The sequence below is a fragment of the Erythrolamprus reginae genome, chromosome 2 (assembly GCF_031021105.1).
Source record: "Erythrolamprus reginae isolate rEryReg1 chromosome 2, rEryReg1.hap1, whole genome shotgun sequence".
NCBI lineage: Eukaryota > Metazoa > Chordata > Lepidosauria > Squamata > Dipsadidae > Erythrolamprus > Erythrolamprus reginae.
Window position 1 is genome coordinate 348,404,140 of NC_091951.1, and position 26,712 is coordinate 348,430,851.

At 39.5% G+C, this 26,712-nt stretch overlaps 1 protein-coding gene across 1 annotated transcript in view; it reads right to left on the reverse strand.

The window, feature by feature from the left end:
- The window catches only part of PIK3C3 (phosphatidylinositol 3-kinase catalytic subunit type 3), a 126,146-nt gene that overhangs the window by 44,025 nt on the left and 55,409 nt on the right, over positions 1–26,712 (reverse strand). Inside the window, 4 exon segments of the mRNA XM_070743632.1 lie at positions 3,197–3,287; positions 14,502–14,670; positions 23,050–23,124; positions 25,396–25,480. Of these exon segments, the coding sequence (XP_070599733.1) occupies positions 3,197–3,287; positions 14,502–14,670; positions 23,050–23,124; positions 25,396–25,480 (420 nt within the window).

A 26,712-nucleotide genomic window follows, 5' to 3' on the forward strand; every position in this document is an offset into this window, starting at 1 on the left:
AGGGGACACAATCTAAAGTTAGCTGGGGGAAACATCAAAAGCAACGTGAGAAAATATTATTTTACTGAAAGAGTAGTAGATCCTTGGAACAAACTTCCAGCAGACGTGGTCGGTAAATCCACAGTAACTGAATTTAAACATGCCTGGGATAAACATAGATCCATCTTAACATAAAATACAGGAAATAGTATAAGGGCAGACTAGATGGATCATGAGGTCTTTTTCTGCCACCCAGCAACAGGGAAAAGAACTGGTTGCTAAAAATTTTGAATCCCATCCCTGGAACCGGAGGGAAAACTCCTCCATGTTTTCAATAATAATGTTAGCATTTTTTTTTACACTGTTTGCCTTATGCTCTCAAGATAACATATTATTATTATACAAGGCCAACTTTCTGTCCTTAGAGATATCGATTATGAAGCTCACACCGGGATCACAAGTTATCAGACGGAACGGTTTGCCAAAGCTGTGGGTTTTTGCTCTTTCTGACTTGCCGTTAAAGTGAAGAAGACACAACACACAAAGGTAGCGCACCACTCCTAGCGACTCAGTTATTAAAATCAATTGCAAAAAGAGAGAGAGGGAGAGAGAGAAAATGTGGGCAAAATGCAATTTAAAAAGTCAGCATAATAAATAAATTTTGAGAGGCGCAAGGATGACAATTGTATAATGAAATCCGTTTTCAGAAAGATTACAAAGCCTTGCGAAACCATGAGTTTTTTTAAAAAAGCTTTAGGAGTTTGACATATTTAAAGGCAATATGAATGCAGGGAGAGAGAGAAAGAAAAAAAGAGAGGAAAAAATAAAAACCCTGATTGCATGCTTTTGAACTTCTCGACAGACAGGTACGGAGTTCAACCCAAATGAAACATGCAAGCAACACGACAGATATTCATAATAAACTCGGCATGCTGTGGCTTAATTGGAAGGAAACATAAGCAAAGAGGCTTATTTGATTTTTTTTTTTTAAGTGAAAAAGCTAGCCGAGAGGACAATATCCAAGAGGAACACAAATAACTTCACATCAAACAACAAGGGATCCCTGACAGAGAAAGGATGGAATTAAACATTAAATCGCAAGTTGAAAGATGGAGATGAAAGCAAGCTGGGGGAAGAGAAGGAAAAGAAAGAAAGAAAGAAAGAAAGGAGGGAGGGAAGAAGATAGATAGATAAGAAAGAAAGAAAGAAAAAAGGAAAGAAAGAAGGAAAGAGATAGATATAGATAGATAGGAAAGAAAGAAAGAAAAAAGAAAGAAAGGAAAAAGGGAGATAGATATAGATATAGATAAGAAAGAAAGAAAGAAAGAAAGAAAAAAGGAAAGAAAGAAGGAAAGAGATAGATATAGATATAGATAGATAGGAAAGAAAGAAAAAAGAAAGAAAGAAAGAAAGAAAGAAAGGAAAAAAGGAGATAGATATAGATAAGAAAGAAAAAAGAAAGAAAGAAAGAAAGAAAGAAAGAAAGAAGGAAATAGATATAGATAGATAAGATATAGATATAGATAGATGGGGAAGAAAGGAAAGAAGGAGATAGATAGATAGATAGATAGATAGATAGATAGAAAAGAAAGAAAGAAGTTAGCTAGAGATAGGAAAGAAAGAAAAGAAAGAAGGGAGGGAGGAAGGAAGAAAGAAAGAAAGAAAGAAAGAAAGAAAGGAAGGAAGGAAGAAAGAAAGAAAGAAAGAAAGAAAGAAAGAAGATATAGACAAATGAAATAAATAAATAAATACATAAATTCATAAATGAGGTAACGATCATGAATCTTAAACTTCTGTAAGATCTGAAAGCACCGATTTCACGCCTGAAATCTCGTCCAAGTTTGGGGGAGCACGGGAAATTATAAAGACAGGTTGACCATATTACTCTTTGCATCCGACTAAATTTGTGGTCTTGAAAGTCTAGATCAGTGATGGCAAAAGTGTGTGTGCCCATGCCTGTAATTCAAAACTGCCCCACCCACCCTGCAACCCTGCACATGTATTCATGACCTCCCTGTCCTGCCACCCCAAGCATGTGTGCACAAACCCTCATGCTCTCCACGCATGCACGCATGACCTCTCTGCACTCTGTTTTGGGTTAATCAGGCTTCCTAGAAGCCTCCAGAGGCCAGAAATGGCCCATTTACCAACTTCTGGTAGGTCCGGTAGGCGTTTTTCACCCTCCTCAGGCTCCAGAGGCTTTTTTTGAGCCTGGGGAGGGCGAAAATGCCCCCCAGCTCCCCGTAGAGGCACTCCAGGGGCTGAAAATGCCTTCCCAAAGCCTCTGCACTGTCAGGATCAGGCCTACCTGAGAGAATATTCCAAATTGCAGAGAACTGTATAACTTTAACCGTGTAAAACTGCCTAGTCACTGTGAATATGGAAATTGTAATGTAAACTGACTGGCTGACAAAATAATAATAATAACAACAACAACAATAACAACAACAACATAACAATAATAACAACAACAACAACAATAATAATAATTTATTAGATTTGTATGCCGCCCCTCTCCGAGGACTCGGAGCAGCTCACAACAAACAATACAGTATATAAATCCAATATTAAAAACAATATTTAAAACCCTTAGTAAGAACAATCATGCAATCCAAACAAATCATACATAAAGCGGGCCTATACAATTTATGTATGGTATGTTTGTATGCATGTTTGATTAATAATAGGGTTTTTAAAATGTTTTTTAAATTATTAGATTTGTTATGAATTGTTCTATTGCTGTCGTGAGCCGACCCGAGTCTACAGAGAGGGGCGGCATACAAATATAATAAATAAATAAATGAATGAATGAATGAATGAATGAATGAATGAATGAATGAATGAATGAATGAATGAATAAATAAATTTGATTAAGTAATTAATAATAATAATAATAATAATAATAATAATAATAATAATTTATTAGATTTGTATGCCGCCCCTCTCCGAAGACTAAATAAATAAAATAAATAAATAAATAAAATAAAAAATTAATTAAATAAATAAATAAACAAACAAACAAACAAACAAAATTAAAATAAAATAATAAAATAAATAAAATAAATATGGCTCTCTCTGTGTGCCACCTGTGGCAGATGTGCCATAGGTTTGCCATCACAGGTCTAGATAATGGGTAACCTTACCACATCCCTTACAACAACCTTATAGGACAAATACTGTATGTGTGTGCGCATTATACAAGAAACTGGTTCCTTACTTTTTTGACGGTCTTGTCGGGTTCCAGAGCGATGTCCGGAATGTTGGCATCGACCATCAGAGAGAACAAGTTCAAAATCAAGTTGGAATATCTGTGGAGAAGAAAAGGCCAATTCAGAAATAAGTACAAATGGTGAAATGCGGAATTGAAACCTTCTTGCAGGTCAAATTCATCGCTTTTCTCAAAATCGGGACCATCATTTAGAACCACAGAAACATAGAAGATTGACGGCAGAAAAAGACCTCATGGTCCATCTAGCCTGCCCTTATACTATTTCCTGTATTTTATCTTAGGATGGATCTATGTTTATCCCATTCAGTTACTTTGGTTTAACAACCATGTCTGCTGGAAGTTTGTTCCAAGCATCTACTACTCTTTGGATAAAATAATATTTTCTCACGTTGCTTCTGATCTTTTCCCCAACTAACCTCAGATTCTGCCCCCTTGTTCTTGTGTTCACTTTCCTATTAAAAACACTTCCCTCCCAAAACTTATTTAACCCTTTAACATATTTAAATGTTTCAATTATGTCCCCCCTTTCCCTTCTTTCCTCCAGACTATACAGATTGAGTTCATTAAGTCTTTCTTGATACGTTTTATGCTTAAGACCTTCCAGCATTTTTGTAGCCCGTCTTTGGACCCGTTCAATTTTATCTATCGCTTTTAGTAGGTGAAGTCTGCAGAACCGAATACAGTATTCCAAATGTGGTCTCACCAGCGCTCTATACAGCGGGATTCCTCCAGAAAACAATGAACGTGATTGGTATGACCAAGAAAAAAAAAGAGACAAATACTTTACAAAACAAACAACTATAACAACAACAACAATAAAGATGTCAGGCCTGGAAGCCATCTTGGGCACTGAACCCTGACAAAAGACAAAAGAACAGGGTTCCAAGTACAGTGGTACCTCTACTTACGAACTTAATTCGTTCCGTGATCAGCTTTTTAAGTAGAAAAGTTTGTAAGGAGAAGGAATTTTTCCCATAGGAATCAATGTAAAAGCAAATAATGCGTTCGATTGAGGAAACCACAGGGAGGGTGGAGGACCTGTTTCCTCCCAGGAGATTTCCTAGAGAGGCCCCCAGAGGCTTCTCCCTGCCTTTTCCAGGCCCTATTTCCTCCCAGGAGATTCCTAGAGAGACCCCCAGAGGCTTCTCCCTGCCTTTTCCAGCCGTTTCCTCCCAGGAGATTCCTAGAGAGGCCCCATGGAGGCTTCTCCCTGTCTTTTCCGGTTACAGTTTTGGAGGCTCGGGTTTGTAATTGGAAAATGGTTCTTGAGAAGAGGCAAAAAAATCTTGAACACCCAGTTCTTATCTAGAAAATTTCGTAAGTAGAGGCGTTCTTAGGTAGAGGTACCACTGTAATGGGGCCATTGCAAGCAAGGACACTAAGGCAGGTAGATTCTTCAAAGAACAGCTTTATTGGAAATACCAAATTGGCACATATCTGGTGAAAGCCAATTCTGAGGGGCTCCTTGGTTTTCACCTAATTAAAAGTAAATATTTCCACCACCACCCCATCCCAGCCAATCAGTCACATGCCCCAATCAATGCAGCATCTGCTGGTCTGGTAACTTCACTCCTATTTTCACCGGCTATCTGTGGAAAGGTCCTTGGTTCCCAGGAGAGATTTTGCAGTATCCTTCCCCCAAGACCGGGGAGGGAATGGGGATTTTGCAATATCCTTCCCCCGGAGTCAGAAGGGAATGGAGATTTTTCAGTATCCTTCCCCCAAGACCGGGGAGGGAATGGGGATTTTGCAATATCCTTCCCTTGGAGTCAGAAGGGAATGGAGATTTTTCAGTATCCTTCCCCCAGGACCAGGGAGGGAATGGAGATTTTTCAATATCCTTCCCCCTAGAGTGGGGTGGGAATGGGAATTTTGTAATATCCTTCCACCCAAAATAGAGTGGAAATAGAAATTTTGCAATATCCTTCCCCTGGAGTCAGAAGGGAATGGAGATTCTGCAGTATCCTTCCCCCAGGACCGGGGAGGGAATGGGGATTTTTCAGTGTCCTTCCCCCAGGAGTGGGGAAGGATGGGGTTTTTGCAATATCCTTTCCTCAGGAGTGGGGAAGGAATGGAGATTTTGCAATATCCTTCCCCCAGGAGTGGGAGATTTTGCAGTATCCTTCCCCCTGCCACGTCCAGCAAGCCATGTCCACAGGTAATAAAACAAAAATCGATTTCACTACTGCCCCAATCCTTCTTTTCATTAAATTAAACATTCCCAATTCCTGCAACCATCCTTCGTATGTTTTAGCCTCCAACCCGCTAATCATTCGTGTTGCTCTATTCTCGTTCTTTACTATTTGCCTTAAACACTTCCTCTCTTTAATTTTTTTCTATGCACACTTAAGGCTTTTATGCACATTCTCAGGTTGGGTTTGAGAAAAAATAACCATTTATTCTCTCTTCCAGCCTGCAATAATTTATTGGAAGCTTTATCCAGGGCATCTTGATATCCTGGCAGAAGGATTTGTTGCATTTATAGCAGTCCTGTGCCATCTTGTGTTGGGATAGAAACATTTCAACTTCATTTCTAAATTTTTGGGGTTGGGTTATTTTTTTTTTTTGGACCAGCTGCTATTTTATCATTGTGATGGAATAAACGTAGTCCTCGACATATGACCACAATCGAACTGCCTGCTGTTAAGCCAAACATTGGTTTTTGTCGCATTTTACAAGCTTTCTTGCAAAGAGTTGTTATGGGAATCTCTGCAACTGTTAAAGCTAGAAACGTGGTTGTTAAGTGAATCTGGCTTCCCCATGGACTTGGCTTGTCAGAAGGTCACAAAAGAGGGAATCACATGACCCTGGGACACTGCAACCGTCATAAATAGGAACCAATGGCCAAGCGTCTGAATGAATCTAGCTTTACTAGATAAGTGGTCAAAGCAATGGAAACTGCAGTTTAATGTTTCCAAATGTAAAATAATGCACTTGGGGAAAAGGAATCCTCAATTGGAGTATTGTATTGAAACATAGAAACATAGAAGACTGACGGCAGAAAAAGACCTCATGGTCCATCTAGTCTGCTCTTATACTATTTCCTGTATTTTATCTTAGGATGGACATATGTTTATCCCAGGAATGTTTAAATTCAGTTAGAAACATAGAAACATAGAAGTCTGACGGCAGAAAAAGACCTCCTGGTCCATCTAGTCTGCCCTTATACTATTTTCTGTATTTTATCTTAGTTAGTGTGGATTTATCTACCACATCTGCTGGAAGTTTGTTCCAAGGATCTACTACTCTTTCAGTAAAATAATACTAACACAGAACTGCCAATGCAATACTCAGATTGAGGATTCCTTTTCCCCAAGTGCATTATTTTACATTTGGAAACATTAAACTGCAGTTTCCATTGCTTTCTATTGGCCGTTAGAAAAAACTTCAGAAGAAAAGGATTTAGGGGTAGTGATTTCCGACAGTCTCAAAATGGGTGAACAGTGCTGTCAGGCGGTAGGGAAAGCAAGTAGGATGCTTGCTTGCATAGCTAGAGGTATAACAAGCAGGAAGAGGGAGATTGTGATCCCGCTATATAGAATGCTGGTGAGACCCCATTTGGAATACTGTGTTCAGTTCTGGAGACCTCACCTACAAAAAAATATGGATAAAATTGAACGGGTCCAAAGACAGGCTACAAGAATGGTGGAAGGTCTTAAGCATAAAAAGTATCAGGAAAGACTTAATGAACTCAATCTGTATAGTCTGGAGGACAGAAGTAAAAGGGGGGGACATGACCAAAACATTTAAATATGTTAAAGGGTTAAATAAGGTCCAGGAGGGAAGTGTTTTTAATAGGAAAGTGAATACAAGAACAAGGGGGCACAAGGGGTTAGTTGGGGGGAAGATAAGAAGCAACATGAGAAAATATTATTTTACTGAAAGAGTAGTAGATGCTTGGAACAAACTTCCAGCAGACGTGGTAGATAAATCCACAGTAACTGAATTTAAACCTGCCTGGGATAAACATATATCCATCCTAAGATAAAATACAGGAAATAGTACAAGGGCAGACTAGATGGACCATGAGGTCTTTTTCTGCCGTCAATCTTCTATGTTTCTATGATCACAGAGAGTCAGTGTTAATGCATGGGCAGAGTAATCCTTGTTTACCAAGGTTGTGCACGCAGAGAAACCTTTAGATTGAGATTAGTTGTGAATAAGTCACACACTGATACACTAACCTGAATTAAAGCTTACTTTGAGAAATAACATATTGAGATAAACAGTCTAAAGTCATACATATAATAAGCCAAGATAACAATCCAAATATTGCCAAGTACATAGTCTTTCTTACCAGTATATGGGGCCATATACACTGAACAAATGAACTAATGTCTGAACAAATTAACCACATAGAAACATAGAAGATTGGCGGCAGAAAAAGACCTCACGGTCCATCAAGTCTGCCCTTATACTATTTCTTGTATTTTATCCTAGGATGGATATATGTTAATCCCAGGCATGTTTAAATTCAGTTACTGTGGATTGACCGACCACGTCTGCTGGAAGTTTGTTCCAAGCATCTACTACTCTTTCAGTAAAATAATATTTTCTCACATTACTTCTAATCTTTCTCCCAACTAACCTCAGATTGTGCCCCCTTGTTCTTGTGTTCACTTTCCTATTGAAAACACTTCCCTCCTGAACCTTATTTTATTTTTATTTATTCATTTGTCCAATACACAAATACATAGGAAGAAAAATAGACATGTGGTAATATATATAAGGGTAAAGTGAACTTGGAGGAGAGGATATATGAAAGAAAGAAAATATATATGATAAGTGAGAGAAAGGAAAGACAATTGGACAGGGGACGAAAGGCACATCAGTGCACTTATGTACGCCCCTTACTGGCCTCTTAGGAACCTGGAGAGGTCAATCGTGGAGAGTCTAAGGGAGAAGTGTTGGGGGTTAGGGGTTGACACAATTGAGTCCGGCAATGAGTTCCACGGTTCGATAACTCGATTGTTGAAATCATATTTTTTACAGTCAAGTTGGGAGCGGTTCGTATTAAGTTTGAATCTGTTGCGTGCTCTTGTGTTGTTGCGGTTGAAGGTGAAGTAGTCATTGACCGGTAGGACGTTGCAGCATATGATCTTGTGGGCAATACTCAAATCGTGTTTTAGGCGCCGTAGTTCTAGGCTTTCTAGGCCCAGGATTGTTAGTCTATTTTCGTAGGATATTCTGTTTCGAGTGGAGGAGTGAAGGGCTCTTCTGGTGAAATATCTTTGGACATTTTCAAGGGTGTTGATGTCTGAGATGTGGTATGGGTTCCATACAGATGAGCAGTAGTCTAGGATGAGTCTGGCAAAACTCTTTAACATATTCAAATAAATTACATAAATTTGGGGCTACAACCATTGTGGTTGAGACAAGAATTGCCTGCATTTGCTTCTGTGCTATCTCTATTTCTTCCCTCCCACCAACCCCTGGTTCAAGTGAATTCAACGGGCATGCCTTTAGTGCATATTTCCTCCCCATTATTTTCGTTAATATTCCCCACTTTTGTGCATTTTATATTCCCCATACATCATAAAGCACCCATAAAGGTGTCTAGCCCTTTCCATTCCCGCCTAGTTCAGGCAAGCAGGAGAGAAAAGACGACGAGGTCGCTAGCGTGTCTTACATCATATTTCAAAGGCAACCAGGCTGCAAATGTGAGATCCAAAAACGCTGTTCATCTTACTATCTATTAAAACCTGTTTCCCACTCTCAGGTACAGAATCGAACGGAATTAGAATTCTTTATTGGCCAAGTGTGGTTGGAGACGCAAGGAAATTGGCGCATAAGCTCTCGGTGTACATAAAAGAGCAGTGATGGGCTCCTACAGGTAACGGGCCAGTAAGCAGAACCAGTAGAAAAAAATTGATTTTTTTTTCTTTTTTCCCCTTCTGGGCTCTGGGTATGTCTTTCCTATTGCAGTAAATGAGGTTGAATGTGTATAATTTAAAAAGAGCTGTGCGTGTGTATGTGTTTGTGTGTACATACACATACAGTTTAAATACTAGATAATATATATTTTTGTGTACCTGTGTGTAATATGTATGTACACATACGGCGCATATATATATATATATATATATATATATATATATATATATATATATATGTAGATTGTTCTGAGTTCGGGTTTTGCCCTGTGTAATGTTTTGCATGTCTATGCGACGTTTCGGTGAAATCACATTCACCATCATCAGGCTGGAGTTCCAATCTTTGTGTTTTTGCAAATGAATATTAGCAACTGACATTTCTTCTTAGCATGTAGTGTGGGGGTGGAGATTTGCTTTGAATGTAGCAAATAGATTGGGTGACTATGCTTCCGTGATCTGATTGGTTGGTGTAATCATGGTTATAGAAGGAATGGCATGAAGATTATGAAGTGTTTTGTTTAAGTCTGATTTCCAAATATAAAATTCTAAAATCATAATAATTAAAGGATTGACATATTGATTATAATGAGGTGTTTATTTTGTTTAAGGCTGGTTTCCAAATCTCTGGCAGGCGCGAGGTATCATCCCTTTTATTTAAACAAAAAGATCTTTTCTCAATTTCAATAGCTTCTAGAGAGATTCTTTTATATAAATTCTCTGTTTTGTGGAGTAATTTAGTTTTTTCAAAGTCAATTTCGTGCCCTGTTTTTTTAATGTGCTGGACAAGGGAGGAGGTCTTCTCCTGTTTCTTGACTGCATTCATATGTTCTGCCATGCGCTGGCTCACTCTTCGGTTAGTTTGTCCAATGTATGTGGCTGCACATGTTTTGCAAGGGATTTCATAGATACCTTGGTATTCTAATTGGATTTTATCTTTGGGGCTCCTTAGGATATTAGATATTTTTTGGTTAGTGCAAAATGAGGTTTTGATGTTATGTTTTTGTAGAATTTTACTAATTTTATCCGTGGTGCCTTTGATGTAAGGAAGGATGGTGGTGCCATTGTCCTGTTCTTGATCATGTTTTTTGGGGGGTGTCTCTTTATTGATTAGGTTTGTTATTGTTTTCTCTTTGAATCCATTAGAAATTAGTACATCTTTGAGTTTGTTCAATTCAGTTTTTAAGTGCTCATGGTCAGCTAAGCGTTTGGTTCTGGTGATGAGAGTTTTGGCCACTGAGGTGATTTGTGCGGGGTGGTGGTGTGAGTGTGCATTTAGATAACGGTTGGTATGGGTTTTCTTTTGGTAGATAGTATGTCCTAGGCTGCCATTGGGTTTTTTATAGACCAGTACATCTAGAAAGGGAAGTTGATCATTGATTTCTGTTTCCATAGTAAACTGTATTTCTCATCACCAGAACCAAACGCTTAGCTGACCATGAGCACTTAAAAACTGAATTGAACAAACTCAAAGATGTACTAATTTCTAATGGATTCAAAGAGAAAACAATAACAAACCTAATCAATAAAGAGACACCCCCCAAAAAACAAGATCAAGAACAGGACAATGGCACCACCATCCTTCCTTACATCAAAGGCACCACGGATAAAATTAGTAAAATTCTACAAAAACATAACATCAAAACCTCATTTTGCACTAACCAAAAAATATCTAATATCCTAAGGAGCCCCAAAGATAAAATCCAATTAGAATACCAAGGTATCTATGAAATCCCTTGCAAAACATGTGCAGCCACATACATTGGACAAACTAACCGAAGAGTGAGCCAGCGCATGGCAGAACATATGAATGCAGTCAAGAAACAGGAGAAGACCTCCTCCCTTGTCCAGCACATTAAAAAAACAGGGCACGAAATTGACTTTGAAAAAACTAAATTACTCCACAAAACAGAGAATTTATATAAAAGAATCTCTCTAGAAGCTATTGAAATTGAAAAAAGATCTTTTTGTTTAAATAAAAGGGATGATACCTCGCGCCTGCCAGAGATTTGGAAACCAGCCTTAAACAAAATAAACACCTCATTATAATCAATATGTCAATCCTTTAATTATTATGATTTTAGAATTTTATATTTGGAAATCAGACTTAAACAAAACACTTCATAATCTTCATGCCATTCCTTCTATAACCATGATTACACCAACCAATCAGATCACGGAAGCATAGTCACCCAATCTATTTGCTACATTCAAAGCAAATCTCCACCCCCACACTACATGCTAAGAAGAAATGTCAGTTGCTAATATTCATTTGCAAAAACACAAAGATTGGAACTCCAGCCTGATGATGGTGAATGTGATTTCACCGAAACGTCGCATAGACATGCAAAACATTACACAGGGCAAAACCCGAACTCAGAACAATCTACATACATATACCCGTGAAAATTTACGAAAACAAATATATATATATATATATATATATATATATATATATATATATATATATATATATATATATATAGAATTAAATAGCCTATTTTGGATGTACAGTAATAGTAAATAGATAGGGAAATTGTACTGTTCTGTACAGTCTAGGTCAGGGGTAGGCAAAGTTGGCTCTTCTGTGTTAGCAAAAACTTCAGAAGAGAAGGATTTAGGGGTAGTGATTTCTGACAGTCTCAAAATGGGTGAACAGTGCAGTCAGGAGGTAGGGAAAGCAAGTAGGATGCTTGGCTGCATAGCTAGAGGTATAACAAGCAGGAAGAGGGAGACTGTGATTCCGCTATATAGAGCGCTGGTGAGACCCCATTTGGAATACTGTGTTCAGTTCTGGAGACCTCATCTACAAAAAGATATTGATAAAATTTGAACGGGTCCAAAGACGGGCTACAAAAATGGTGGAAGGTCTTAAGCATAAAATGTATCAGGAAAGACTTCACGAACTCCATCTGTATAGTCTGGAGGACAGAAGGAAAAGGGGGGACATGATCGAAACATTTAAATATGTTAAAGGGTTAAATAGGGTTCAGGAGGGAAGTGTTTTTAACAGGAAAGTGAACACAAGAACAAGGGGACACAATCTGAAGTTAGTTGGGGGAAAGATCAAAAGCAACATGAGAAAATATTATTTTACTGAAAGAGTAGTAGATCCTTGGAACAAACTTCCAGCAGACGTGGTAGATAAATCCACAGTAACTGAATTTAAACATGCCTGGGATAAACATAGATCCATCCTAAGATAAAATACAGAAAATAGTATAAGGGCAGACTAGATAGACCAGGAGGTCTTTTTCTGCCGTCAGACTTCTATGTTTCTAAGTTTCTATGACATGTGGACTTCAACTCCCAGAATTCCTGAGTCAGCATAATTGGCTCAGGAATTCTGGGAGATGAAGTCCACAAGTCATAGAAGAGCCAACTTTGCCTACCTCTGGTTTAGGTGAAACGTGACTTAATGCCAGTAACTGTGAGAGGGATCTTGGAGTCCTAGTGGACAATTCCTTAAATATGAGCCAGCAGTGTGAGACAGCTGCCAAACAAGCCAACACAGTCCTAGGCTGCATGAACAGAAGCAGTAATGGGCTGCTGCCCCCACGGAGGTGGGGGGGACCCTGTGGGGGGAGTAAGTTTACGCACTATTTATTGAATAATAGGGTTTTTTTTTATTATCCTTCCTTTTCTAGTACCTTAGTATGGTCCTTAATTACTTTTAAAATAGGAAATAATTAAATAGTATGTTTATATCCATAAACGGTTTAATCATTTTAATCATTAACTAGAACTGAACTTTTATAGCAATGAAAGAAAATGGAGCTACTTGCCTAATCTGTTATCATACTGAGCCTTGTGTGTTCAGTACAAAACCTTAAAATGTTACTGTGCTCCTCAACAAATAATGCTGTCTATCATTTGTCCTTTTTGTGTCTATTCTAATAATGTGACTTAATCAACTGAACAAGAGTCCAAGCACCTATTTGAAAACTTATCTTGGTCGGTAACTCACTTCCATCCAGTCACATGACCTTTAAACCAGCTCCGGTCACATGATTGTCAAACCACTCCCACCTGGTTACATGGCTGGCAGGCCACTCCTACCTGGTCACATGACCATCAAGCCACACCCACAAAACAAGCCACAGCAAAAATTTTGGCAGCCCATCACTGCCTACCAGCCACCTGCGGACATACAATGGGCAGCCCACAAACGGATAGATGTCAAGGTCCTCTTCGAAAGTGATGGACGAACATCATTTTTGAATGGACCCCAGTCAGTCGATTACATTTCTGTCATTGCTGACGGCAATGAGAAAACTTGGGAGTTTTCAGAAAACTCTGAAAGAATGATGGGTGAGATTATCCAAGGGCATGGGGTGAGGTATCATCAGTATGCAGATGATGCCCAGCTGTACATCTCCAGCCCATGTCCAGTCAGCGAAGCAGTGGAAGTGATGTGCCGGTGCCTGGAGGCTGTTGGGGTCTGGATGGGTGTCAACAGACTCAAACTCAACCCTGATAAGACGGAGTGGCTGTGGGTTTTGCCTCCCAAGGACAATTCCATCTGTCCATCCATTACCCTGGATGGGGGAGTCATTGACCCCCTCAGAGAGGGTCTGCAACTTGGGCGTCCTCCTCGATCCACAGCTCACATTAGAAAAACACCTTTCAGCTGTGGCGAGGGGGGCATTTGCCCAAGTTCGCCTGGTGCACCAGTTGCGGCCCTATCTGGATCGGGAGTCACTGCTCACAGTCACTCATGCCCTCATCACCTCAAGGCTCGACTACTGTAACGCTCTCTACATGGGGCTACCTTTGAAAAGTGTTTGGAAACTTCAGATCGTGCAGAATGCAGCCGCGAGAGCAATCATGGACTTCCCTAAATATGCCCATGTTACACCAACACTCCGCAGTCTGCATTGGTTGGCGATCAGTTTCCGGTCACAATTCAAAGTGTTGGTTATGACCTATAAAGCCCTTCATGGCATCGGACCAGAATATCTCCGGGACCGCCTTCTGCCGCACGAATCCCAGCGACCGGTTAGGTCCCACAGATTTGGCCTTCTCCGGCTCCCGTCGACTAAACAATGTCATTTGGCGGGACCCAGGGGAAGAGCCTCCTCTGTGGCGGCCCCGACGCTCTGGAACCAACTCCCCCCAGAGATTAGAACTGCCCCCACCCTCCTCGCCTTTCGTAAGCTCCTTAAACCCCACCTCTGTCGTCAGGCATGGGGGAACTGAGATATTCTTTCCCCCTAGGCCTTTATAATTTACGCATGGTATGTTTGTATGTATGTTTGGTTTTACAATAAGGTTTTTTTAAAGTTATTTTAGCATTGGATTGTTACATGCTGTTTTTATCATTGTTGTTAGCCGCCCCGACTCTATGGAGAGGGGCGGCGTACAAATCCAATAAATAATAATAATAATTGGGTTATGGGTTGTCTAACCACAAAAATTCTCACCTGCGCAGGTGAAGGAAGGCCGTATAGCATTGCTTGCGAAACTCCTGGTACTGTTCGCTCTGCGTCCCACCCATCCCTTCTACCATTTCCTTGTTCAGCTTCATGGGTGGAGGAAGAGGCTTCGGGTCACGTCCCAGAATGTAGCCGAAATCAATGTGGAAAAGTTTGCCTGTGGGGGGAAAAAAGATTAGCGTTACGACGGCTGGGGAATTTATAAAGTTTTACCCTATTTTTAGTACTTAGGAGGTTCTGTCGAGCTCTCTGGTAGAATCCTCCCGAAAATGCACAGATACAATTTCAGACACACACACGTTTGAAAATTCAAAACAATGTTCTTTATACCGAAAATGCAAATAAACGAAGCACTCTTTTTGTATAGCAAAGAGCACTCGTCTCCAAACAAACTGGTAATTGGTACAAGTCCCTTATCAGTTCTGTAATACTTAGCTTGCAGCTGTGAGGCAAGTCACAGTCCTTCTTCTTTCACAAAGTGACACACACTTTGCTCTGGTTTAGTTTCAAAGCGGGGAAAATCAGCACACAAAGGTCGAAGTCAGCAAAGCAGTCACGAAACACAACAATCAGATAATCCTCCACGACGGCCAAACCCACAGGCTGCTATTTATAGCAGCCTCACGAATTACCACAGCCCCACCCAACCACAGGTGGCCTCATTTCCTTTGATAATAATCTCTCAGTTGTTGTTGCCTATGCATCGCTCTCCACATGCGTGGCTGTATCATTAACTCTTGTTCTGAATCCAAGGAGGAGCTAGATAATTGATCTCCTTCTGAGCTGTCTGCCCCACTCTCCTCCTCCCTGTCACTCATGTCTTCTTGGTCAGAGGAGCCTTCATCAGCAGATTCCACCGGGAGCAAAGCAGGCCTGCGGCATGTGGATGTCTCCCCCACATCCACAGTCCTTGGGGCAGGAGCTGGGCCAGAGCTAACCACAACATTAGGATAACAGCATAACACAGTTGGAAGGGACCTTGGAGGTCTTCTAGTCCAACCCCCTTCTCACCTGTGCTGGAGAACCTATGACACACATGCCACAGGTGGCCCACAGAGCCCTCTTTTTTAAAAAAAAAAAGTTTTATTAGAAAAAAGAGTTTTATTTACAAATATATATTACATTCAAGAATAAACTGATTTAACTTTTACTATTAGATTTGTAATGTATTGTATCACTATTATGTTGTGAGCCGCCCCGAGTCTTCGGAGAGGGGCGGCATACAAATCTAATAAACTATAACTAACTATAACTATATAAACACACAACATTAAAAACAAGAGTGATGACCTTGCTCTCTCTTTACTAAGTTGTTTTTACTTCTGTTTCTAATTTTTTTGCAGATTTTCACATCGTTAGCATATGTACCTTTTTTATTGTAATTCTATTCCATTATAGCAATATGTTATTAGTTCTTAATAATAAATTGTATTCGTATCAATAAATAATTAGTATCTAATAAATTCATTCCTAGTCAAATTAATATAAACAGTTATTTAATTCGTTCTTTCCTATCGATCATGTCTAAAATGTCTTTCTTCCTCGTTTCCTTAAAATATCCTCTATGTGATGTATTTGAATTGTTTATCATCTTAATCATTTATTTCTTTATTTCTTTGGTTTTTTGCAGCCAATTGTACCATTTGTCCCATATTTTGTATCACATTGTATTTTGTTGCTGTTGTGAGCCGCTCCGAGCCCTCGGAGATGGGCGGCATACAAACCTAATAAATTATTATTATTATTATATGTCAGTACAACACAGCAAACGAGATCACTATGCTGGATTTTGTATTTCATCACCAGTCGGTTGCTTCCCAAGCACCTAGGACTGTGTGATGTAGTGGCAAATTATGTTTGCCGATCCCAGCAAAGTGGCCTTTTGCAATTGACAGATGGAGATTTTGACAATTCCGATGGTTTTCAAATGTCCGCTGAGATCCTTTGGCCCTGCGCCCAGCATGCCAAGGACCACTGGGACCACTTTCACTGGCTTATGCCAGAGTCGTTGCAGCTCGATCTTTAGATCTTCGTATTTCACTACTTTCTCTAGCTGCTTCTCCTCAATTCTGCTGTCTCCTGGGATTGTGATGTCGATGATCCATACTTTCTTTTTCTCCACAATCACAATGTCTGGTGTGTTATGCTTCAGAATTCGGTCAGTCGGAAGTCGGAAGTCCCACAGTAGTTTTGCTTGCTCATTTTCGACCACTTTTTCGGGCTTATGGTCCCATCAGTTCTTTGCCACTGGTAAATGGTAGTTCCAGCACAAGTTCCAGTGGATCATCTGTGCCACATCATCATGTCTATGCTTGTAGTCAGTCTGTGCAATCTTTTTGCAGCAGCTGAGTATGTGATCGATGGTTTCATCTGTTTCTTTACAGAGTCTGCACTTTAGATCGTCTGTTGATTTTTCAATTCTGGCTTTGACAGCATTTGTTCTAATGGCTTGTTTTTGTGCCGCCAGTATTAGTCCTTCTGTCTCCTTTTTGAGTGTTCCACTTGTAAGCCATGACCAGGTCTTTTCTTTGTCCACTTTGCCTTCAATCTTCTCCAAAAAGTGTCCATGCAATGCTTTGTTCCGCCAACTGTCCATACGAGAATTGAGTTACATTTTTTCTGTACTGGTCCTTAGTTTGCTTCACCTTGAGAAGCTGCTTATTATTATTATTATTATTATTATTATTATTATTATTATTATCATCATCATCATCATCATCATCATCATCATCATCTCCGCATGCCACCTGTGGCACCCGTGCCATAGGTTTCCCATCATTGCCCTATATCATTCTGGAGAAATGGGTGTCCAGCCTCTTAAAAGCCTCCAATGATGGATTCAGATTAAGAATGGGGGCTCTGTTAACCTTTCCTCCCGCTCTTCTGTGACAGTCGTTTTTCCTGATCGGATGGCTTTGGAAATGTATCAGGGCACAAATATCTACCATGCAGTTACCTATGCAAATATATCCCTAAGATTAATTAAGGGCTTTGTTTTGTTCCCTATCGAGCTGGATGAGAAGTATAATTAGAATCTCAGGACATATTCTGTTGTCTTCCTTCTCCCTTCTCTCCCACATATAAAAAGCATGAATCTCTAGACTCATCCTGAGGACGAGCCCAACATAAATTAGCAGTGAGAAGAATCTCTCTAAATGTTCGTAATTAAATAACTCGTGTGATTTTACAACATAGATCAAAGCTTGCTGGTTTAAATCTTTTTTTTCTTTAATGCATTGTGTTTCGTGTAATAACCTTTACGATAAGGGAAGTAATCCAAGGCAGTTCCATATGGTGTAACAGAGTTGAATCTTATGGGAATTTGGGGTGGGGGTGGGGGGGGTTTGTTTAAAAAAAATCCTTATCTTTAAATCAAAACATGTGGAATGAATGCTGGGAAATTCTGTTCGATAAATGAATGCAGGATGGAATATGTTCGTAGGGGAAGTTGCATCCCTGGAGAGCAGAGATTATCTCTGATGACTTCTAAGAAAGTTCTCAATAGGAGATAAGAGGATGAATTCATATACATACATACATACATACATACATACATACATACATACATACATACATACAAAAACCCAAAAGGGGACACTTAGAAACATAGAAACATAGAAGTCTGACGGCAGAAAAAGACCTCATGGACCATCTAGTCTGCCCTTATACTATTTTCTGTATTTTATCTTAGGATGGATATATGTTTATTCCAGACATGTTTAAATTCAGTTACTGTGGATTTATCTACCACGTCTGCTGGAAGTTTGTTCCAAGGATCTACTACTCTTTCAGTAAAATAATATTTTCTCATGTTGCTTTTGATCTTTCCCCCAACTAACTTCAGATTGTGTCCCCTTGTTCTTGTGTTCACTTTCCTATTAAAAACACTTCCCTCCTGGACCTTATTTAACCCTTTAATATATTTAAATGTTTCGATCATGTCCCCCCTTTTCCTTCTGTCCTCCAGACTCTACAGATTGAGTTTATGAAGTCTTTCCTGATAACTTTTATGCTTAAGACCTTCCACCATTCTTGTAGCCAGTCTTTGGATCTGTTCAATTTGATCAATATCTTTTTGTAGGTGAGGTCTCCAGAACTGAACACAGTATTCCAAATGGGGTCTCACCAGCATTCTATATATATAAACAACAGAATATAACTCCAAGTAAATCAAACTTCTGTGAAATCAAACTGTCCACTTAGGAAGCAACACGGATTGACAATTTCACATGTTGTCAGCACATTCAACTTTTTAAAAAAGTTTTCTTTATTGAGTTTTACAAAAAAATAAATAAAAGAAGGCGTATACACCACAATATCTTTTTTTACAGATCTTACCCATTTCATCTTTTTCTTACATTTCCATTTTTCCGTTTTATAAATTTACATTTCTATATCAATCAGTTTGTATTTACCTTTGCAAATTGTTCGTTACATTATTTATATTTGTCTATTTTTGTATGCTGTTACACATTGTATCATTTTTCCATATTTCTATTTTTCATCCAATTGCACCATAGATTCCAAATATTTAACTAGGATATTTCATTCATTCATATCTAGGATGTGTTTGAGTGTTTCCTTTAATAATAATAATAATAATAATAATAATAATAATAATAATAATGATGATGATAATAATAATAATAATAATAATAATAATAATAATTATTTTATTAGATTTGTATGCCGTCCCTCTCCGAGGACTCGGAGCAGCTCCTTTACTTTTTGAGCAGTTTATGTATGTATGTATGTATGTATGTATGTATGTATGTATGTGTGTGTGCATGTGTGTGTTTGTGTATGTGTGTGTGTGTTATCGAATTTATATATCAGCCAATGTTATGTTACTCCAGCCGATGTTATGAATGACTAAATTTAGTTGAATGAATGTGGATGATTGTGGGTATTTTTAGGAATAATGGGGTTTTAGAATTTGTAGTATTTTTAGTATTAGATTTCTCACGCATCTTGTATTTGTATTTATATTGTTGAAAGCCACCCTGAGTCAGTTGAGAAGGGTGGCATAGAAATCTAGATAGATAGATAGATAGATAGATAGATAGATAGATAGATAGATAGATAGATAGATAGATAGACAGACAGACAGACAGACAGACAGACAAGACAGATAGATAGATAGATAGATAGAGATAGATAGATAAGATTAGATAGATAGATAGATAAAGATTAGATTAGATAGATAGATAGATAGATAGATAGATAGGATTAGATTAGATAGATAGATAGATGAGATTAGTTAGATAGATAGATAGATAGATAGATAGATAGATAAGATTAGATAGATAGATAGATGAGATTAGATAGATAGATAGATTAGATAGAAAGAGAGACAGAGACAGAGAAAGAAAGAAAGAAAGAAAGAAAGAAAGAAAGAAAGAAAGAAAGAAAGAAAGACTGTTTTACTCTGTATTTGTCTTTGCCGACGACTAAGAACTCTCATTAATAGTCTTTAATTTAGTATAGAAGATTTGGGCAGAATCTGTGTGTGCTGCGTTCTTTGTGGGTCACAGCTGGGACAGAACAATAGTATGGTTGTTAGGTGAAACGCCGTTTTCTTCTGGCGTGTCCAACTTGCTTGTCTTCTCCAAGCCCAGTGAACAAGTGAAGGGGGGAACCAATTTCACTGTGCTACGCAGACTTAATCATAGTGATAAACACATATTAGGCGCAACTGGTGTCAGCAGTTCGAAAAACATTTGCAGCGGCAATTGGATGAACGCCGTCAAGTCATCCAAGCCAACGTTTCCAAGACGTCGGCAGATGGGCCAGTGGGGGAAAAAAAAAAAAACCTCCTAAAAGGATTCATAATAACGCCGGCATCACTTCCAATCTGCCTAATTTCTTCTTTACAAAATAACGTGGCTAATTGGCACTTGACAGACACGAGTACACACATACACACACTCACACACACCCATTACTATTTCGAGATCTGTTAATTATATGCCTGGGTTTGTAAAGACTGTTAAAGACATTCGACAAACGTGGTAGCTATTATACACTCTGCTGCCTTCAAAATACAGTGCATGTTTAATAAGCATGCATTAGTCGTAGCTAATTAAGTATTGACCATAATTTTAGTCAAGACTGAATAAAGAGGTTGTTTCCTTTCCATCGGATCTTTAATTATGATATTAATCTGATTTTTCTCCTAGCCGAGTTCCTTCCTATTAAGATCTTGTTGTACAATTCCTTCCTGTTAAATCTGATCTACCGGGCGTCCAGATGCCTAGCAAAATGACAAAATAGAACAAAATAGAATTCTTTATTGGCCAAGTGTGATTGGACACACAAGGAATTTGTCTTTGGTCTATATGGTCTACAGCAGTGTTTTTCAACCAGTGTGCCGTGGCACACTAGTGTGCCGCGAGACATGGTCAGGTGTGCCGCGAAGCTCATAGAGAAAGAAAGCAAGAGAGAAAGAAAGCAAGAGAGAGAGAAAGCAAGAAAGAGAGAGAGAGAAAGAGAACAAGAGAGAGAAAGAAAGAGAGAAAGAAAGAAAGAAAGAGAAAGAGAACAAGAGAGAGAGAAAGAAAGCAAGAGAGAGAGAGAGAACAAGAGAAAGAAAGAGAGAAAGAGAGAAAGAAAACAAGAGAGAGAGAAAGAGAGGGAGGGAAGGAGAGAGAGAGAAAGACATAGAGGGAGGGAGGGAGAGAAAGAGAGCAAAAAAGAGGAAGGAAGGAAGAGAAAGGAAGGAAGGGAGAGAAAGGGAGGGAGAAAAAAATAGAGTGAAGGGGAGGAAGAGAGAGAATTTTTTGTCCAAACTTTTTTTAGCCGCCCCCCTCCCCCCCCCCCCCCCACTCAATGTGCCCCAGGGTTTCGTAAATGTAAAAAATGTGCCGCGGCTCAAAAAAGGTTGAAAATCACTGGTCTAGAGAGCCTTCTCTCTGGCAGTCCCGGCACTCTGGAACCAACTCCCCCCGGAGATTAGAATTGCCCCCACCCTCCCTGTCTTTCATAAACTACCCAAGACTCATTTGTACCGCCAGGCATGGGGGAGTTGAGATATTCCTTCCCCCTAGGCCATTACAAGTTATGCATGGTATGTTTGTGTGTATGTTTGGTTTTATAATAAGGGTTTTTAGTTGTTTTTATTAATTGGATTGTTCATGTTGTTTTTATCCTTGTTGTTAGCCGCCCCGAATCTATGGAGAGGGGTGGCATACAAATCCAATAAATAAATTTAATAATAATAATAATAATAATAATAATAATAATAAGTTTGCAAGATATATTGTGGGTTCCCACTTCTCATGAAACTGAAAAAGTTGGGTTCAAGATATCCACCTCCTCCATTGACCCAGCAGTAACTCCACCCACATACACAATTATCTTTAAAACATTTTTTTTTTTAGGATTTTAACTCCTTGCTTTTGTTGCGTTGGATCCGTTAATCTTATTTATCGATTCCGTGCTTCGATTGCAATTTCATCTTTTGTGTGTTTTGCCCCTACCCCAAGTCACACTACTGGGTGGCAGGGAAATGATATAAAATGAATAACAATGACCAAATAAAGTACAGTGGTACCTCGGTTCTCGAACGCCTTGGTTTTCGTACATTTCGGATACCGAACAAAATTTTCGGCAAAAATTTGCTTCGGTATCTGAACAAAAATTCGGATACCAAACAGCCACAGAAAATTTTGTTTGTTATCCGAAATGTTACTGCCCGCTTAACAGCCTCCCAGTCTCTATAGTCTAACCTCTCCAAGCTGCAGGAAGGGTGGGGGCAGCTGCAATACCGGCAGCTTCGGGGGGCTCCTTTCCTCAGTGCTTCGTCTTGTGCCATCTCCGCAGTTGCCGCCGCTCCACCGGCTTCCCTTCATTACGTGACATTCCCGGCGCTGCTGCTCCTCGAAGGGAAGCTGCTGCCGTCACCACCGCTGCCGCCGGGAAGGAGAAAGTTGGTGCTCAAGACGAAGCATTGAGGAAAGGAGCCCCGAAGCTGCCGGTATTGCAGCCGCCCCCACCCTTCCTGCAGCTTGGAGAGGTTATAGAGCTCCTCAGATTTTTATCCCATAGGAAATAAAGAAAATAGATTTAATTGGTTCCCAGCGAGTCAACAGGGGCTGGGAACCAATTAAATCCATTTCCATTATTTCCTATGGGATAAATTAATTCGGTACTTGACCAAATCGGTTCTCGACCACACTTCTGGAACGAATTGTGGTCGAGAACCGAGGTACCACTGTATTTAGCAAAATGGAAATAAAACTGCAAATGTTTGCTGGCTGAACGCTACATTCATCCCATTTTATTAAATGTTGGGACAGTTAAATCTACCAAGTTACGCTTTGTTAATTCTGCCTTCTATGCAAAGACCTGCAATATATATATTTAATACTGTGCAGCTCCAATAGTTTCGGGCAATGTTGTAAGTCTTAAAATCGCTTTAACAGTGCTTGCATTCATAAGCAAAAACACACAATTTCAAAAGGATGTGATTTTTTTAGTACATTGAAGATGTCCCAACATTTTCCCCACTCCCCCCCAAAAAAGCAAAATTCTTTACCTGTTTTGGTGAGCAAAAGATTATCCAGATGCCTATCCCCAACTCCAAGTATATAGGTGATCACACAATACCCAGCTGGAAATTTAAAACAAAACAAAACAAAATTACCATAGCTCTCTGTAAATATTATAATAAATCATAATATCTGTAAATATTGTTGTTGTGAGCCGCCCCGAGTCTACGGAGAGGGGCGGCATACAAATCTAATAAATGAATGAATGAATGAATGAATAAAATAAAATAAAATAAAATAAAAAAATAAATAAATAAATAAATAAATAAATAAATAAATAACTAACTTCTGAAGATCAAAACCAAACTGAAGCAAGTTAAGATTATTTTGTCAGGAACCTGTGGGGTCCTTACAAATACTGATGAAGTTACCTAGTTGGGTAATGGAATGTCTTTTCCGTATTCTTCAATTTGTCTAATCATCTCTGCTCCTGACATTAGGGGGTTTTCTAGTATAAATACTAAGTCATCTGCAAATGCTTGTAGTTTATATTCCTCCTTTTTAATTTTCATTCCTTTGATTTCCTTGTTCTCCCTTCTCTGTGGCAAACCCCTCCCTTTACCTCCAACAGTTAAACTAATTAACAAGTTAAAATAATATATATATATATTTAAAATAGTATAAATTGTAAACTACCTTAAAGTTATGTTACATTATGATCTAGTGCTACCACCATTTTTTCCCCATCATCTGGTTCCTACCATCTAATTTCTAATTCTTTTACATACGCTTTCAAAAATAATTGTTTATTTTAACTATTTTTTAAAATTTCCATCCATTCATAAAACTTTCCCCAATTTTATAATATTCCAAGTTTCAAGTTTCAAGTTTTATTGGATTTATATGCCGCCCCTCTCCGAAAACCCGGGGCGGCTAACAACAATCATGAACAATATACAATAAAATCCAATACTAAAAGCAAATTAAAACCCCTTAATATATAAAAACCAAACATACATACAAACATACCGTGTATACAGTTGTAACGGCCTAGGGGGAGAAAAGGTCTTAATTCCCCCATGCCTGGCGGCAGAGGTGGGTTTTAAGTAGCTTACGAAAGGCAAGGATGGTGGGGGCAATTCTAATCTCTGGGGGGAGTTGGTTCCAGAGGGCCGGAGCCACCACAGAGAAGGCTCTTCCCCTGGGTCCCGCCAAGTGGCATTGTTTAGTTGACGGGACCCGGAGAAGACCCACTCTGTGGGACCTAATTGGCCGCTGGGATTCGTGCGGCAGAAGGCGGTCCCTGAGATAATCTGGTCCGGTGCCATGAATGGCTTTATAGGTCATAACCAACACTTTGAATTGTGACCGGAAACTGATCGGCAACCAATGCAGACTGCGGAGTGTTGGAGTGATATGGGCATACTTGGAGAAGCCCATAATTGCTCTCGTAGCTGCATTCTGCACGATCTGAAGTTTCCGAACACTTTTCAAAGGTAGCCCCATGTAGAGAGCATTACAGTAGTCGAGCCTCGAGGTGATGAGGGCATTTAAACTTCAAAGTAAGTCTGTTCATTTCAGCACAGTCCCTAATCATTCTCAATATTTCTCCTTCAGTTCTGAACTGAATGTCACTTTTTCGAAGCTTTTCTTTCCCCAACCCCAACAAGGTGCTAAGGATCTTATTTATTTATTTATTTATTCGATTTTTATGCCGCCCTTCTCCTTAGACTTAGAGCGGCTTACAACATGTTAGCAATAGCACTTTTTAGCAGAGCTAGGCTATTGCCCCCACAATCCGGGTCCTCATTTGACCCACCTTGCAAGGATGGAATGATTTTTTCATTGCTACTCTCTCCAAAGTTTTTTTTTTTCTAGCCCTAAGTGTTTGCAGACTTGTTTTCCCTGCTATTCCCTTCAAAAAAGTTTTTTTTTCTAGCCCTAAGTGTTTGCAGACTTGTTTTCCCTGCTATTCCCTTCAAAAAAGTTAATTTTCTGAAGCTGACCAGACTAAGGACGCTAGCCAAATGAATACCTGGTAGGTAGATTTTTCCCTATTATCCTCCCAATAATAATAATAATAATAATAATAATAATAATAATAATAATAATAATTATTATTATTATTATAATTATAATAATAATAATAATAATTATTATTATTATTATTTAGATTTGTATGCCGCCGCTCTCCGAAGACTCGGGGCGGCTCACAACAAAGAGCCTTCTCTGTGGTGGCCCCGGCCCTATGAAACGAACTCCCTCTGGTGATATACCTAAAAAACTAAGGTGCGCTTTATACTCTGGTGTGTCTGATATTCCAAAAAATACGGTAGTTAATTCCCAGCTTCTGAACTGAAGACAGATCCATGGAACCGTGCACCAGCGCTTACCGCAGCTTTTCACGTAGGTGTCCATGACTTCCGCACTTATGCCGTGGGGCCCGGTTTCACTCGGCGCGTATTTCCGGAAGAAGTTCTACAAAAGCAAGAGATGGAAGGTTTAGAGGTGGTCCTCGACTTAGAACCATAATTGGGAGCGGGACACACGTCACTAAGCTATGTGGTCATAGCGGTTAAGGAAATCAGGTTCCCCCAATACAACTTTGCTTAGAAACATAGAAGTCTGACGGCAGAAAAAGACCTCATGGTCCATCTAGTCTGCCTTATACTATTTTTTGTATTTTATCTTAGGATGGATATATGTTTATCCCAGGCATGTTTACAGTCAGTTACTGTGGATTTACCAACCACGTCTGCTGGAAGTTTGTTCCAAGGATCTACTACTCTTTCAGTAAAATAATATTTTCTCATGTTGCTTTTGATCTTTCCCCAACTAACTTCAGATTGTGTCCCCTTGTTCTTGTGTTCACTTTCCTATTAAAAACACTTCCCTCCTGGACCTTATTTAACCCTTTGACATATTTAAATGTTTCGATCATGTCCCCCCTTTTCCTTCTGTCCTCCAGACTCTACAGATTGAGTTCATTAAGTCTTGTTGTAAGCCTGCTGGAAAGGCTGTACGTTGTGAGCACCAATTCTGTGGGCGTTGTTTGGTGGGCGTTGCGTGGCTTAGTGGGTGTTAGGCCGAAGCCATCGTTTTGAGTTGGAGACTTTGTAAAAAAAAGGTGAAAGATTTATACGATCTGAAGAGAAACCAGAGACTTTGGCCTGGTACAAGTAGAATTAGTACTGTGGGAAATGGGGGGGGGGGGGGGGGCTGGTTGCATGAGAGGGAAAATTACTAGCCATACAAATCCAGGTTGCGGCCCTATCTGGACAGGGAGCCGCTACTCACAGTCACTCTGCCCTTATCACCTCAAGGTTCGATTACTGCAATGGTCTCTAAGAGGGGCTACCTTTGAAGAGTGTTTGGAGACTGCAGGTAGTGCAAAACTGACAAAATTGAACGGGTCCAAAGACGGGCTTCAAGAATGGTGGAAGGTCTTAAGCATAAAACTTATCAGGAAAGACTTCATGAACTCAATCTGTATAGTCTGGAGCAGTGATTTTCAACCTTTTTTGAGCCGCGGCACATTTTTTACATTTACGAAACCCTGGGGCACATTAAGGGGGGGGGCAAAAGGGGGGGCTAAAAAAGTTTGGACAAAAAAATTCTCTCTCTCTCTCTTCCTCCCCTTCACTCTATTTTTTCTCCCTCCCTCTTTCTCTCCTTTCCTTCCTCTTTTTTGCTCTTTCTCTCTCCCTCCC